The sequence below is a fragment of the Micropterus dolomieu genome, linkage group LG03, assembly GCF_021292245.1.
Source record: "Micropterus dolomieu isolate WLL.071019.BEF.003 ecotype Adirondacks linkage group LG03, ASM2129224v1, whole genome shotgun sequence".
Classification (NCBI taxonomy): Eukaryota; Metazoa; Chordata; class Actinopteri; order Centrarchiformes; family Centrarchidae; genus Micropterus; species Micropterus dolomieu.
The window spans coordinates 33681345-33694363 of NC_060152.1; the positions used below are offsets into that span (position 1 = coordinate 33681345).

General features: G+C 43.6%; 1 protein-coding gene across 3 annotated transcripts in view; it reads right to left on the reverse strand.

Moving 5' to 3' along the window:
- col6a4a (collagen, type VI, alpha 4a) overlaps positions 1-13019 on the reverse strand; it is an 82932-nt gene that overhangs the window by 3517 nt on the left and 66396 nt on the right. For 2 of the 3 annotated variants that reach the window (XM_046043746.1, XM_046043744.1), the window contains 12 exons: positions 11033-11095; positions 10884-10946; positions 10306-10341; positions 10173-10209; positions 10032-10043; positions 7890-8383; positions 5724-5814; positions 4622-5272; positions 3763-3853; positions 3314-3468; positions 2298-2465; positions 258-305 (listed from right to left, as the gene is read on the reverse strand). In XM_046043746.1, coding sequence (XP_045899702.1) covers positions 258-305; positions 2298-2465; positions 3314-3468; positions 3763-3853; positions 4622-5272; positions 5724-5814; positions 7890-8383; positions 10032-10043; positions 10173-10209; positions 10306-10341; positions 10884-10946; positions 11033-11095 — 1909 coding nt within the window. The remainder of the gene's footprint in view (positions 1-257; positions 306-2297; positions 2466-3313; positions 3469-3762; positions 3854-4621; positions 5273-5723; positions 5815-7889; positions 8384-10031; positions 10044-10172; positions 10210-10305; positions 10342-10883; positions 10947-11032; positions 11096-13019) is intronic. The other variant, XM_046043745.1, reaches the window with a different exon arrangement.

Here is a 13019-nt window from a genome sequence, read left to right on the forward strand (position 1 = left end):
CACATGAACATGGGGGAAGAGTAACTGCTGCACGTTTCCTGACCTCCAGTAGAGAGCAGAGCTCTTCATGGTTAAAGGTTTAATGCATGTTGATTATTAAAAAGATTGAAATGCTCATCAGGACTGTAAATGAGCTAAAATAGGCTAAACCCCCCCGTTAAGAAACAACATCCCTCCTTCATTTGCAGGTTCTTCATCAAACACAGTACTCAACACGAACACGACAGGTGAAATGATCAGAGTGTTTTGTTTTTTACCTTTGGAAACAAAGCTGGCGAGCTCCGGCCTCGGCAGGATGTTTGGATCTGAGAGAGACGACAGGTGTTTAATCAACATCAGAACATTTAGAGCAGGCGGAGCTGCTGCTTCCTGAGGTTTCATAAAAACTGTTATCAGTTCACACCTACATAAGTTAAATATCCGGCACTTCTGTAATGTGGATTGGAACGAGATCTGCAGCCTCTGAGGGGATTTAGACTTTTAGTTTTGTTACTGTACTCAGAGTTGTGATTACAAGAATAGTAAAAATGGAACATATCTGTGTAGAGGTGTGTTTTGATTCTTAAGTTATACACCACTGGTTTTAACTCCAGTCCAGACCACTCCAGGTTTCTAGTTCTTTTGTAAACATTGGTTTAGATCCTGTCACAAAACACTTTTACCAAAGTTACCAAAACAGACATTTTCAGATTTAAAATGAAAAATTAAATGAAGGAGTTTTGTTCATTATTTCATTGCAGGATCAACCGATGACCAGCTGCTCCGTCTGCCTTCATTAATATTATATATATAATATAGTACAGGTAAAGCTTCTGTATTAACAGGCTGCTCCAAGGTGTTTACTGTAGAAATGTGTTTCAAGGCTTCATTTCCTTCCACTGCTGCGGAATAACTTGAAGTAGTTAACTCATTATTTCATCCCTGAAAATTGTTTATCTCTGGAGTTTACAGTATTCCTCAGTTTTGCTGACTTTGTCTTTACCTTCTTTAGTTATTCTGGAGCAGTGGAAGGAAATGAAACATGTCTACAGTAAGCTCCTTGGAACAGCCTGCTAAAACACCCTCAGAAGCTTTCTGTGGACTATATTATAAACTTAATTTTAACTGCTTTCATTTTCATGTGTAAATATTTGTATGAACATAAAAAGATTCTACAACTAAGACATAAGATGCATTAAGTTTCACAGACAACAGAAATTGAAAGATGTGTCCCTGAACAGAGGGAGGTCAAAATCAAAAGTACCAGTCAGTATCTGGTGTGGCCTCCAGCTGCAGAAAGTACTGCAGTGCATCTCCTCCTCAGCTGCACCAGATTTGCCAGTTCTTGCAGTGAGATGTTATCCCACTCTTCCATCAAGGCACATGGAAGTTCCCGGACATTTCTGCCTCAGCGTTAGCCTGTTGCAGACAGCCTGAGCGCTGATGGAGGGACTGTGCGCTCCCGGTGTAACTCGGGCAGTTGTTATTCCTGTCCCTGTCTTGCAGAGGTGACGTTCTGATGGACTGATCCTGTGCAGCTGTTGTTAAACTGCGAGGACGATCAGCTGTCCTTCCTGTCGCCCTGTAGCGCCGTCTTAGGCGTCTCACAGTACGGATATTGTAATTTATTGCCCTGGCCACATTTGCAGTCCTCACGCCTCCTTGCAGCGTTCATGCAGATGAGCAGGGACCCTGGGCGTCTTTTGGTGTTCTTCAGAATCAGTAGAAAAGTTTTTATAACTGTGACCTTAATTGGCTACTGTCTGCACGCCGTTAGTGTCTTAACAACTGCTCCACAGGTGCATGTACATTGAGTGATTGTTTTTGGTTCATTGAATAAGCATGAAAATTATTGTTTACTACCTTTACAATAAAGTTCTGCAGTTATTTGGATGTTTACAGAATTATCTTTGAAAAACAGTGTCCTGAAAGTGTCCTTTTTTTGCTGAGTTTATATACACACACACATATATATATATATATATATATAAATAAATAATATTAATGAAGGCAGACAGAGCAGCTGGTTGATCAGTTGATCCTACAGGGAAATAATGAACAAAACTCCTTCATTTAATTGTAAATTTTAGATCTGAAAATGTCTGTTTTGTTGACGTAAACGTTTTTAACTTTGCTGCTTACTTTGGTACCATTTAAGGTTTTTCACTGGACTTAAAATGCTCAAATTAACATAAGAAGAAGAAGAAGAGAAGAGAACTACAAACAGACAGTATATTAACTTATAACACAACATTAAAAAGAAGAGACGCTGTTAATATCAAACATTCACAGTCCACAGAGACAGAGTCGGGACTTACTATGGCCACACGTCCGGAAACATTCATTTTCCGTTTTAAAGCGGTTGGCGTTACCGCCGCAACCGCCGTACCAGAAGGGCGAGCATGCACCGATGGCTTTGTCAAAGAACCACGCTTGGACATAGTCGTGACACTGGATACCAGTATCAGACTCCAGCTGACACTGGGCTGAAAGCAGAACACACACATTTACTACAAACACTAAGAACAGTCCTCCAGAGCAGCAGCTTCACTTCACACCCCGCCCACTGGCAGCGCGTGTGTCAGTCCGATCGTAACACCTTAAGCTGAATTAACCGTTAATTTGAGACGTTGTAAGGTGGAACTGTGAAGAGCTGCTGCTGCTGCTGCTGCAGGAGAACACATGCGGATGCACGAATCATTCCACACAAACACATCCAGGTTTTAGTTCAATCACAGAGTGTGGTGTGTAACGAAGAGGCGGTGTTAATAACAAATAAAACAGGTGACATATAACATATAACAGAGAAGTGGTCAACAGACCGTGCAGTTAAATACAAAGCGTGCATTCAGCTAACAGGATGTAACTCGCTCTCTGTGGGCGAGAAAAACTAAAGCCTGCAGGTTTGAGGCATCAAACCTTTTTGCCCTGCTGGTGTCTCCAGTGTATACAGCGCATTGATATCGTGGGCAGGAATGAACAATCCAGCCTTTAGGGGGCACTCTGTGGTGCTGAAGCAGTGCAAAGGCCATTTCTATTAGTTCTTTCTATTTGTAAATCATATAAGCAACATACTAGTACATGTACGAACGCGACTGCACTTGCATCGAGTCACTGGATTAGAGGCCTTTAGTTATTTTTCTTTACAACACGTGAAAAAACATTCTGCATCAGTTTTTATTAAATGTGCAGCGTTGGGGTGTCTTCAGGTCACAAACTAAACTAAATGAAACTGTCCACGTGTTTGTTAGAATCTGGCTGGAATATGTATTATTTTAGAGTCGACCTATGAGCAGTGAAGCCAGCTGTGTGTGTGTGTGTGTGTGTGGGCTACCGTTGAGTTTCACTCCTGAGGCGAACGTTTGGCCGTCTCCTCTGGACAGCGTGTCGATGATGTCCAGCTGGCCGGTCTGAGTCTGTCCTCCTGTCTGCTCCTCAAACCTCTCCTCTTCCTCCTCTGCAACCTCCCAAAGCACAGCCGGCCCCTGACTGGACACACGGCCGCCAAAACAAAGATTCATAAGTTTCCTTCACTCATTTCATTTGTTTCCTCCTTATACAGAACTCTGAGGCTGCAACTGTTTCCAGAAACAAAATACTGCTCAATTCCTGTCCCAGTGTCTCAGAGCTAAAGGTGTTCGATATTTAGTTTACTAAAATACTTGGCTATGGAGGTGGTGCAGGGTATTTATTAAATCAACTAATCATTTCGGCTCTTCAGCACGAGCTATGTTTATAACTATTATCATGGTAGTAGGTAATTCTGCAGGCGGTGTGAGTTACCCGTTCACAAACGTTTGTTGTCCTCCATCTTGTCCTGTCAGCTGCTCACAGGTCCGTGTTAAAGAAGGAGGAGGATACGCGTTCATTCCCTCTGAAATAAGCACAGATTCACATTCATTCATTCATGCAGTGATGGACAAATTATTCCGATCCTTAAAGGGCAACTTCTGTATTTTCAACCAGTTTCACCATGTTTTTGGTCCAGTCAAAGTACGTCCACTGTAAGTGGCTGCAGTAAGGCAGCGGTAGACCCGAGAGGTAAAATTATTATTTTTGTCAAGGGAGTCTGGTGGCTTTTATGAGAGCGATACAGTGACTGTTTCTGACTAAACAAAAAGGATCTTCCTCTTTAAAAAAGGTCTGTCCCTTTAGAGATCCTTTCAATAATGTTGTCAGACAGCTGTAATAATAATCTGAGCCTGTCAGCGGCAAAAACAAGCTCTTTAGTGGACGCACTTCAACGGGGCGCAATTACCAACAAGGATAACGTTGCAGCCCTGATTCACTGTTGCCGACTGCAGCATGCAGTACCGAAGTTAACCTGTAACTTCAACTACTGCGGGACAAGTAAAAGTCCTGTATTCAAAATATTAAGTTCAAATGTTTTGTGTCAAGCACACTTAAAGTATCAAAAGTAAAACTTCTCATGAGGCAGAAAATTATTATATGTTATATTATCGGATTCTTATTATCATTATTACAGATGGAATAATAAGCCGTCATCATTTATAGGCTGATTCTATGTTTTGTTTTAAAACTTTTTTATGACCTTTCTGACATCTGAGATGGAGATAAGCTGAAGACAAACTGATGTAATTCGCTCTAAAGGTCTCAGCTGTGTGTTTGAGTCTGGTCTTACTGTTGAGGGCGGAGAGGAAGACTCTGAAGAAGCGCTGGGCGTAGCCCTGCTCGTCGGCCTTCAGTCTGCCGACGTGGATCAGGTGCTGCTGTTCAGGCAGACTGGCCAGCTCCTCCACCTGCGTCTGGTTGTAGCGATCACTGATAGTCACCACAAACAGCGCCACCCCCTCACACTTGGCCTTCTGGGAGATGTAGCGCAGCTTGGCCCGGTCCTCGTAAGCCGTCGTGGTGCCCACCACAGTCAGCATCGCCCTCCTCCTCCGGGGCGTGGTGGCCTTCAGCAGCACCTCCTGCAGGCAGAACTCCAGCGTCTGTCCCAGCGCAGGGGAGCCGCTCTGCTGCTGCATGTTCTTGATCTGCCTCTTCATCACGTTGGCGTTCTGGTAGTCCAGCAGGCCAAACTCCGGCTTGAGATTGCGGCCGCCGCTCTGCTGGACTACAGCCACCCGGGCCTGGTTGCCGGCCCTGCGTGGCTGCGGGCTCACGACCAGCTGCTCCACCACAGAGCCCAGCAGCTGCTGGACGCCGGCGTACTCATCAGCCTTAATCTCCCTGGAGTCGTCCACCACCATGACCAGGTCCACGTCGACCTCCTGAGGCCTCGGGACATCCTGGATGAAGGCGCACTGCTCTGAACGTTTGCAGGGGTCTGAAGAAACAAGAGACAGTTCTCATACTGGACCGACTGGAGGTTCCAGTCCTGAAAGGGGGTTATTTTAACCACAAACTAATGTAGTTAGCTTGTTCTATGCTAACTCTTACCACTGTAGATAGTAAATTAATTAGCCAAGCATGCTAACATTTGTTGCTAAATGTTTAATCCAGTCTTTCCACTTTAGCTCAGTGGTTCTCAAGGTGAACCACTTTGAGAACCACTGCTTTAGCTTCTGTTTTTGGTTACGGAAAGACTTAAAGACAGCACCCTCCAAACTCCACAGAGTACAAACAAAGACTCAAGTTATCAATGTTTTGAAAGATGATATAATCGCTTTTAAGTTCCAAATAAATCCTTCGACTGCGTTTCAACAACTTAAAAAAAACTTTTTTTGGACAGAATGATTTAAATAAATTTGAATCCAAGCACAAGCCTCAACGCTTACCGTAACAGATCCCACAGTTCCTGACCTTCCTCAGGTCGGCGGCCATGTCCCTCCCCAGCACTGTGAAGATGGCGTTCCCCGAGTCGTCAGTCTGAGGAGAAACAGCAGCTCTCGTTAATCACAGTGCTGGTTAGATGACACGGAGCCACGTGATTAAAAGCAAATACATACATCAGACTCCGTTTTTCTACTGAAATCATGATTAGTATCGGTTTTCAGTCACGTCTGCAGGTTCTTGCTGCTGAAGACAAATAGACAAATGTCTTGGCAGCAGTGGATGAGCTCTTAACCAAAAAGGGAGATGGCGTTTAGGAGGGAGTTGGAATGAAGTCATGTGTTCTAGAGCCAAACTAGAAAACCTCCGTCTTGGCAGGAGAGGGAGCTGAGATGGGGCTGAGGGGCTGTCCGGCTCTTCTGGCGTTGTTTGTAGTGTTGAAGCATTAACGCTGATCTGTGTCTGTTTGTCAGAGTAGCGATGAGGTCTGAAGAGCTGTGTTTAGTTCTACAGTCATCACACAGAGCTGGATCACTCTGATCACACCTGAAACACCCCGATCCAGATGTTCAGAGAGCTGAGGTCAAGTGGGAAGTGAGTTTATTAGTTTGACCTATTATAGAGGTGGTATTCTGCTTTTCCCCTCTCCTTTATTGAGTTATAAATCTTTTTTGTGCATGTAACAGGTTTGCAAAGTGAAAAAGTGCAAAGGGAGTTCCCATTTCCCACAGAAAACTCTACTCTGCCTGAAAACAGCTCGTTTGTAGTCCAGCCGCTTCCCTTTCATCTCTGTGACGTCACAGTCCACCACCATGACAGCAGATATTTGACTATTAAAAAAGAAAGAGTCAGAGTCCTCTGTTCAAAACACAGCAGCACCACAGAACAAAACGTCAGCTGTCGATTTATGCTACCTATTGAGATGTGCAACTTTCCACACCCCTAAATCTGTGCAACCTTGCTGTTGGGCATGCTGTCGAGACAGTGGCTGATTGTCAGCAATATAAAAAAAATAAAATCATTATCTAATCAAAAACAGAAGATGTCATAATACTGTGAGAGTTATAACTTTATGGGATTGGAAAAGGGAACGTATAAGGTAGCATTTTTTCCCGACAAGGCAGCAGCTCCCTGGCTCCTGTTAGCTCTCACACTCAGTGTTCCCGGTGAGTTGGTCTTTTGTCACGTCAATTACGTGACTTAAATAACAATAAAAATGTCCCTCATCACTTTTCCTCCTCGGAGACCAGACTTGCTAACCCTCCCGTTTTTCACTGCCCTCTCCAGGCTCAACAGTGTTTAATGTTACGGTAACCTGGTGTTGGAGGCTACGCTGCTGACAGACGTGAATATAGATTTGTTTCTGAAACAGTTGGGCAGTTCGAGCGACCTGTCCTCTCATTTCTATCTCATTTATTACTTCTAAATATTTTCCAACCGCCAACAGCAGCTAACACGCTCCCTGTTGCTAAATTAGCCACAAAGCTAATGCCGCGTTTATCAGTGCTAGCGCTAACGTTAAAGAGAGGCGGACTTGTGAATAAATGTGAGAATGTAGTCATGAAGTATTAGATTAATTCAAGGACAGCGTTTCCTATGCGTCACTGTTTCGCAGAGCCAGAAGGTGGTTAGGAAATTGTTTCTGTAGTTTTGGATAGAATTAACAGAGTGGAGATGATAAACTAGATGTAGAAAGTAGTAGTAGTGTAGTATAGTACATATATACATTTTTGGCCATCTAGGAGAACCCTGTTTATCATTATTATGAAAACAATGACATGAGAGATGTTATATTATAATTTTTAGTAGTAGTACTATATTGGTATTTTTTATAGTTTCTGTACAATATTTAATGTTCATTAGTAGTAGTACTCTATAATTTTTAATAAATCAGATATTTTAAAAATGTTTTCTGTAGTTTTATACATTTGATACATTATTAATATCTTTTTTTGTTCAAAGTATTATTTCTAACAATAAATGTTTACTGCATTATGTCATGGTATCTTGGTGAGGTTCAACTTAAGAAAGATTAGGGATAATCTTTGTTGATGTTATGCGTTTTTTTAATATCGGCCGATATATCGATATTAAAATCCTCAAATATCGAATTGTATCGGACTTAAAATCTGATCAGCAAAGACAAATGGCTGCTGACAAATGAAACCTACCTCCATCGCTCGACTAATAGCAGGAGCGTTGGTCAGAGAGATGACTGCCGGGACGATGTTGAGGCCGCGGTACTCCATCATGGCCGTGACAATGTCCTCAGCATCCTGTGTAGGCCCGCTGGAAAAGAAGACGGCCACCTTCCTCATCAACACGCCAGCACGTGTACGTTTGAAGAGGTTCTGACCCACAAAGCGCATGGCGGCCCCCAGATGGCGCCTGTTGGTCGTCCTCTCCAGGGCGATGTTCTTCACAGCTTCGATCAGCTGGTTCTTGCGCTGGTAGTCCTGGAAGCGGATCAGGTACTTGGTGTAGGCGCTGTAAGCCACCACAGCGACGCGAGCGCCCGTCGGACAGTTGCTCTCGGCGATGGTGATGTCCTCCAGCAGGGAGAGGAGGGCGGCGCGCTGCCTCTCGAAGGCTGCGGGGGACACTTCGGCGGACATGTCCACAGCGAACACCAGCTCGGTGGGGTAGGCCGGGCAGGCTGATCGACCTGAAAACCAACAAAGGAGAGTTCATGTTGAGTACAGCAGAAAGAAAGTAAAACTAAGAGAGCGAGGTCACCAGGCTCCAACGGTTTTATACCAACATTTGGTCAAGTTCAATAAAAACTAGGGACGGGTATCGCTACTCGATACGTTAAAGGTAGCGACCGAAACAGCCCGGTATCAAGTAGAATTGAAACGTCTCCAGTCAAACCAGAACTTCAATCGATACTTTTTGTAACCAGATTATGTCAAAAAATTACCAATTGTATTGCATTGTACATATATGTATTTGTTATGGTTTTTGCTTGCAGCCAAACACGCAAGCAACGCACCGAAAGAAAGAGAAGAGCTCGCCTCTTTTTCCGGATGTGCCTGCACCAGAAAACTGTATTAAGGCTGCGGCTCAGTCCACGCTGATTTTAACCAACTTCGGCTGCGTCTCAGTTCGTCACTGTTGCAGGTTTATCAGCACAAGCTCGGCTTTCTGTTGGTTTCATCTTCTGGGATCATTGAACACTTCTCTGTACATTTTTATTTGCTGTTCACATCACTTGTCACTGTTAGATCGCTGCGTGCCATCACGTCAGTTAAAGATTTTGTGGCACAGCAGCGATCAGCTGATTTTAGTGACGGAGCCTCCGGCTGCTTCAGGTGTAGCTGGTTAGATCAGCTGGACGTGCAGCCTCTTTACTCTGTTTGTGAGTCTTTAGTGAAGTTTAGTGACTTGTTTAAACAGACTGACTCATTTTCTACTTGTGACTGTCCAGAGGTTTGTGACTCACCACTAAAGGGAAAAGGTTTCACTTCAGTTTATTGATCGAAAGTTAACAAAATAATTTTCCGTTGTTTACTTTCAACACACTTCTCAAAAAATTACCCACAACTTATTTGGTCACTAAACTATTTCACTCCTCTCATCCAAATATAAATATTCCCAAGCTGCAGTCTCTCCCTGTATAATACTGTCATGGAGGATGAACTAATCAGGATGAGGAGGATCTGATACAGTTCCCAAAACTTTTTTATGTAGCAGTTATTTGAAACAAAAAAATAAATCACCTTGCTTGTCCATTACAATAAAAATAAATAATAGGCTACCAATCAACTACTACGGCTTCAACAGGTGGCGTTTTATGCAAGGTATTGAATGAAGTACTCTGTTGGTATCAGTATCACTTTAAGGGTACTGGTATTGTAAAACACCCATCACTGATAAAATAAAAACAAAACACTACCAGTCAAAAGTTTGGAGAAATGGCCCAAACACTGTATTAGTTCTGCAGGTATGTGGTCGTAAAGTGTTGGACACATCAACATGTTGACCTGATGATGGCGCTAGAGGAAAAGTCCAAGGATCAAGTTATTACAGTTCATCCTGAGGGAAACATGTCACCAGCTGCTGAGATAAAGTAAAGAGAGGACCGACAGCCCTTCATAGAGCCACTAGCATAAATATACATACGTACTGTCTATAAACTATCGCAGTGCATTATGTAACTGCCGTCCTTCGTCCAACATCAACACGCGTTGATGCCAGAGAAACCAAAGAGGTGTGATGAGAGTTCTGTCTTCTTGGAGATGATCTCAATCTGCAGCAGAAGTTTTGTTCTGTACTCACCACACAGGTCTGACTGTTCAAATGGAGATACGTACCGATGGAACACGCTGCGTGGAGGAAAAGAATATATAAGTCAGGGTCGAAATGCAGTTAAGAAACAATTAATAATGTCCTATTCCAACTGTCCTATTTCTGAAACAAATAATTGCAGGTGAGCCTGTAAAAAAGCTGCGTACCACAGTTGTCTCTGATGTAGGTGACCAGCTGGCACTCCTGAGGAAACACAAGACGTCACGTATTAATGCTGAGAAAAGGATCTGATGTTTGCCTTAAGGTTTGCAGGTCAGGTTAAGTTTAAGGTGGACTCACAGTCATGCCTCTGCCCCCAGGAGGACCTCTGCGACCCTGGAAAGAGTAGAAGAAGAGACAATATTAACCTCATCAGTTATGATTCTCAACCGAGCTGAGCGCAACACGTGCGGCATTTAAGGAGGTTACACCGGTTTGTGGAAATGTCCTCGTTGAGGTGGTATTGTATACGAAAACAAGATGAAGAACAAGCAGGGCTGGAGTCAGCTGTTCTTCTCATTATTAATGAATTGTCCAAATTTACCGAACTGATTCATCACGTAGTCTTTAAAATGGCAGACTATGGTGGAAAAGTGCCCGTTATAGTTTCCCACAGCAAGAGTCGAAGTCGTCATACGCATTATTACATCGCAACGACAATCCAAAACCACAAAATATTGTATTCACTGATATGAATGACAAAGAAAAGCATTACATCCTCACACTCGAGAATCTGGAACCAGCAAAGGTGCGACATGTTTGCTTAAATTATTATTTGATTATCAAAAAACAGAACTTTGTCAATCAACGAATCGTTGCAGCCGAAGTTAAGGCTGTATGTTAAAGTCTCGGGTTTAAGGTGGTCTGGAGTCACTCACTCTGTGTCCTGGATGTCCCGGGTCTCCCGACACGCCCGATTCTCCCGAATTGCCCGAGTTCCCCTGCGTCCGTCAGACCGGAAACACAAGTCAGCGATGAAGCAGAAACACTGTTAAAAATCTAAAACCAAAGATGTGTCGGCGCTCACCCCTCGGCCTCGGTTCCCTTTACGTCCTGGATATCCTTTGGGTCCCTGCAGGCCGTCCTCTCCCTGAACACAACAACAATCATTCAGCCTTTATCACACAGGAAACTCTCATAGGTTGCCTCTGTATTATCTTTGAATATCCAAACCTTATTGCTTACACAAACAGTCAGCCTTCAGTATTTCCACAGAAGACAAATGATTCAGAGAATAAATAACAGTTTTTTATCTTTGGAGGCCCAAAAGAATTTGGGAAGTGATGCATGCATAACATAAATTCATTATTCCTCCCACTGGACATGTAATTCAGTTTCTTCACCTTAAACATGAGTCCTAAGAGACTTAAATCATGCGTCTCCATCCGTTCAGCTTTGTATCATGCTCTTTTCTGAACATTGTTTTGTGTCTCAAGTAAAAGCAAAGGGCCGTGAAGACCAGGATCCAGATCTTCTTTACCAAAGCCGGGAAACTGTTCTGCAGAACGTGCAGCATTGTGGTCGAAGCATAAAGGAAATCATCAAACATTTTGCCGCCGCGAAACATACAGAGAGAGAATGGCAGAAACACATGGAGGACGTCAGACGAGACACTGAGACACAGGCTGCTGAATCAGTGTGAGGAAATGCAGGTTTAGGCCTGCCAAGTCCTGGAGGGACCGTTTAATGATTCAACTACAATTCTAAAAAAAAAAAAAAAAAAAAAATCACATCTTCCTTTGCAGTTTTCACTTATTCCCACATTTAATCGCTAAAACACCCATAAACATCACAATTTTTTTAGAAAAGCTGTCGTAAAATTTAATCGCATTTAATGCCGCAACAATCGCTAAAAAGACCCGCGAAGTCCTGGTGGGGTCGAGAAGCAACTGCAGATAATTACTGAATGAAAAGAGTGTCAGTGATTTCTTTCCTTCTGGTTGCTTCTCCTGTTGTCAGTCTGAGGCCCCGTCCACACTGGTGCGTTTTCGAATTAAAACGGAGACCTTTTGCTACGTTTGCACCTCCCGTTCAGACTAAAACAGCAAAAACAATTCAACGCGTCAAAACTCCGGAGGGCGTTTTAGTGAAGACGGGCAAAAACGGAGGACAAGCAGAGACAAACATGATGCTACTGACCAGGTTTTTGACGTGGTATTTCTATTGAAACATTCTGTACCGTGCAAATAACACTTATCTGCCTACACTGTGCATGTCGCCGTTTACTTTGCAACTACTCCCCGTCTGTTTTCTACCGCCACAGTCCCGTGTTACATCCAGTAACAGTCCCAGCTCGTTATTGGTGCATGCAAAAAAAAATAAAAAACTGGTCTGATTCTTCGTCTGTATTTATTTATTCTTTCACCAAATCTTCTGTAACTACGGAATAGACCATCTGCTTCATGTTTACACCGGCGCACGAATGTCCAGTGTACCTGAGTCGTTTTAATGTAGACGGAGATGGTATTTGTTTTTACTAGTGTGGACAGATCCTGAGGGGTGAATTCTGCTGTTTTTCTAGTTATGTGTCTGGCTCATAGACGGTGACGTGATGTCACCTGTTGGTTTGTGGACCGCCGTTCTGAAGCCTCCAGTTTGGCATTTTGGCCGTCGCCATCTTGTTTTTATGGAACCAGACGTGAAGTATTTGGACGAGACAGTGGAGTTAGTTAGCTTGGTTAGCAAGGTGCATCTGTAAGTCACATTAACTGTGATATTAGCTGGGATGCTAATTTTGGCTTAAAACAACGAGTCGCCTTTATCCTGATTGACAGGCAGCGACCTGTCACTCAGCTTGTAGCGTGTAGAATTTTCTCAGAGACTTCTATACAATCACACTTGATTGTATAGAAGGAGTCGCCCCCTGCTGGCCGCTAGAGAGGACGCAGGTTTAAGTCGCCCCCTGCTGGCCGCTGGAGAGGACGCAGGTTTAAGTCGCCCCCTGCTGGCCGCTAGAGAGGACGCAGGTTTAAGTCGCCCCCTGCTGGCCGCTAGAGAGGACGCAGGTTTAAGTC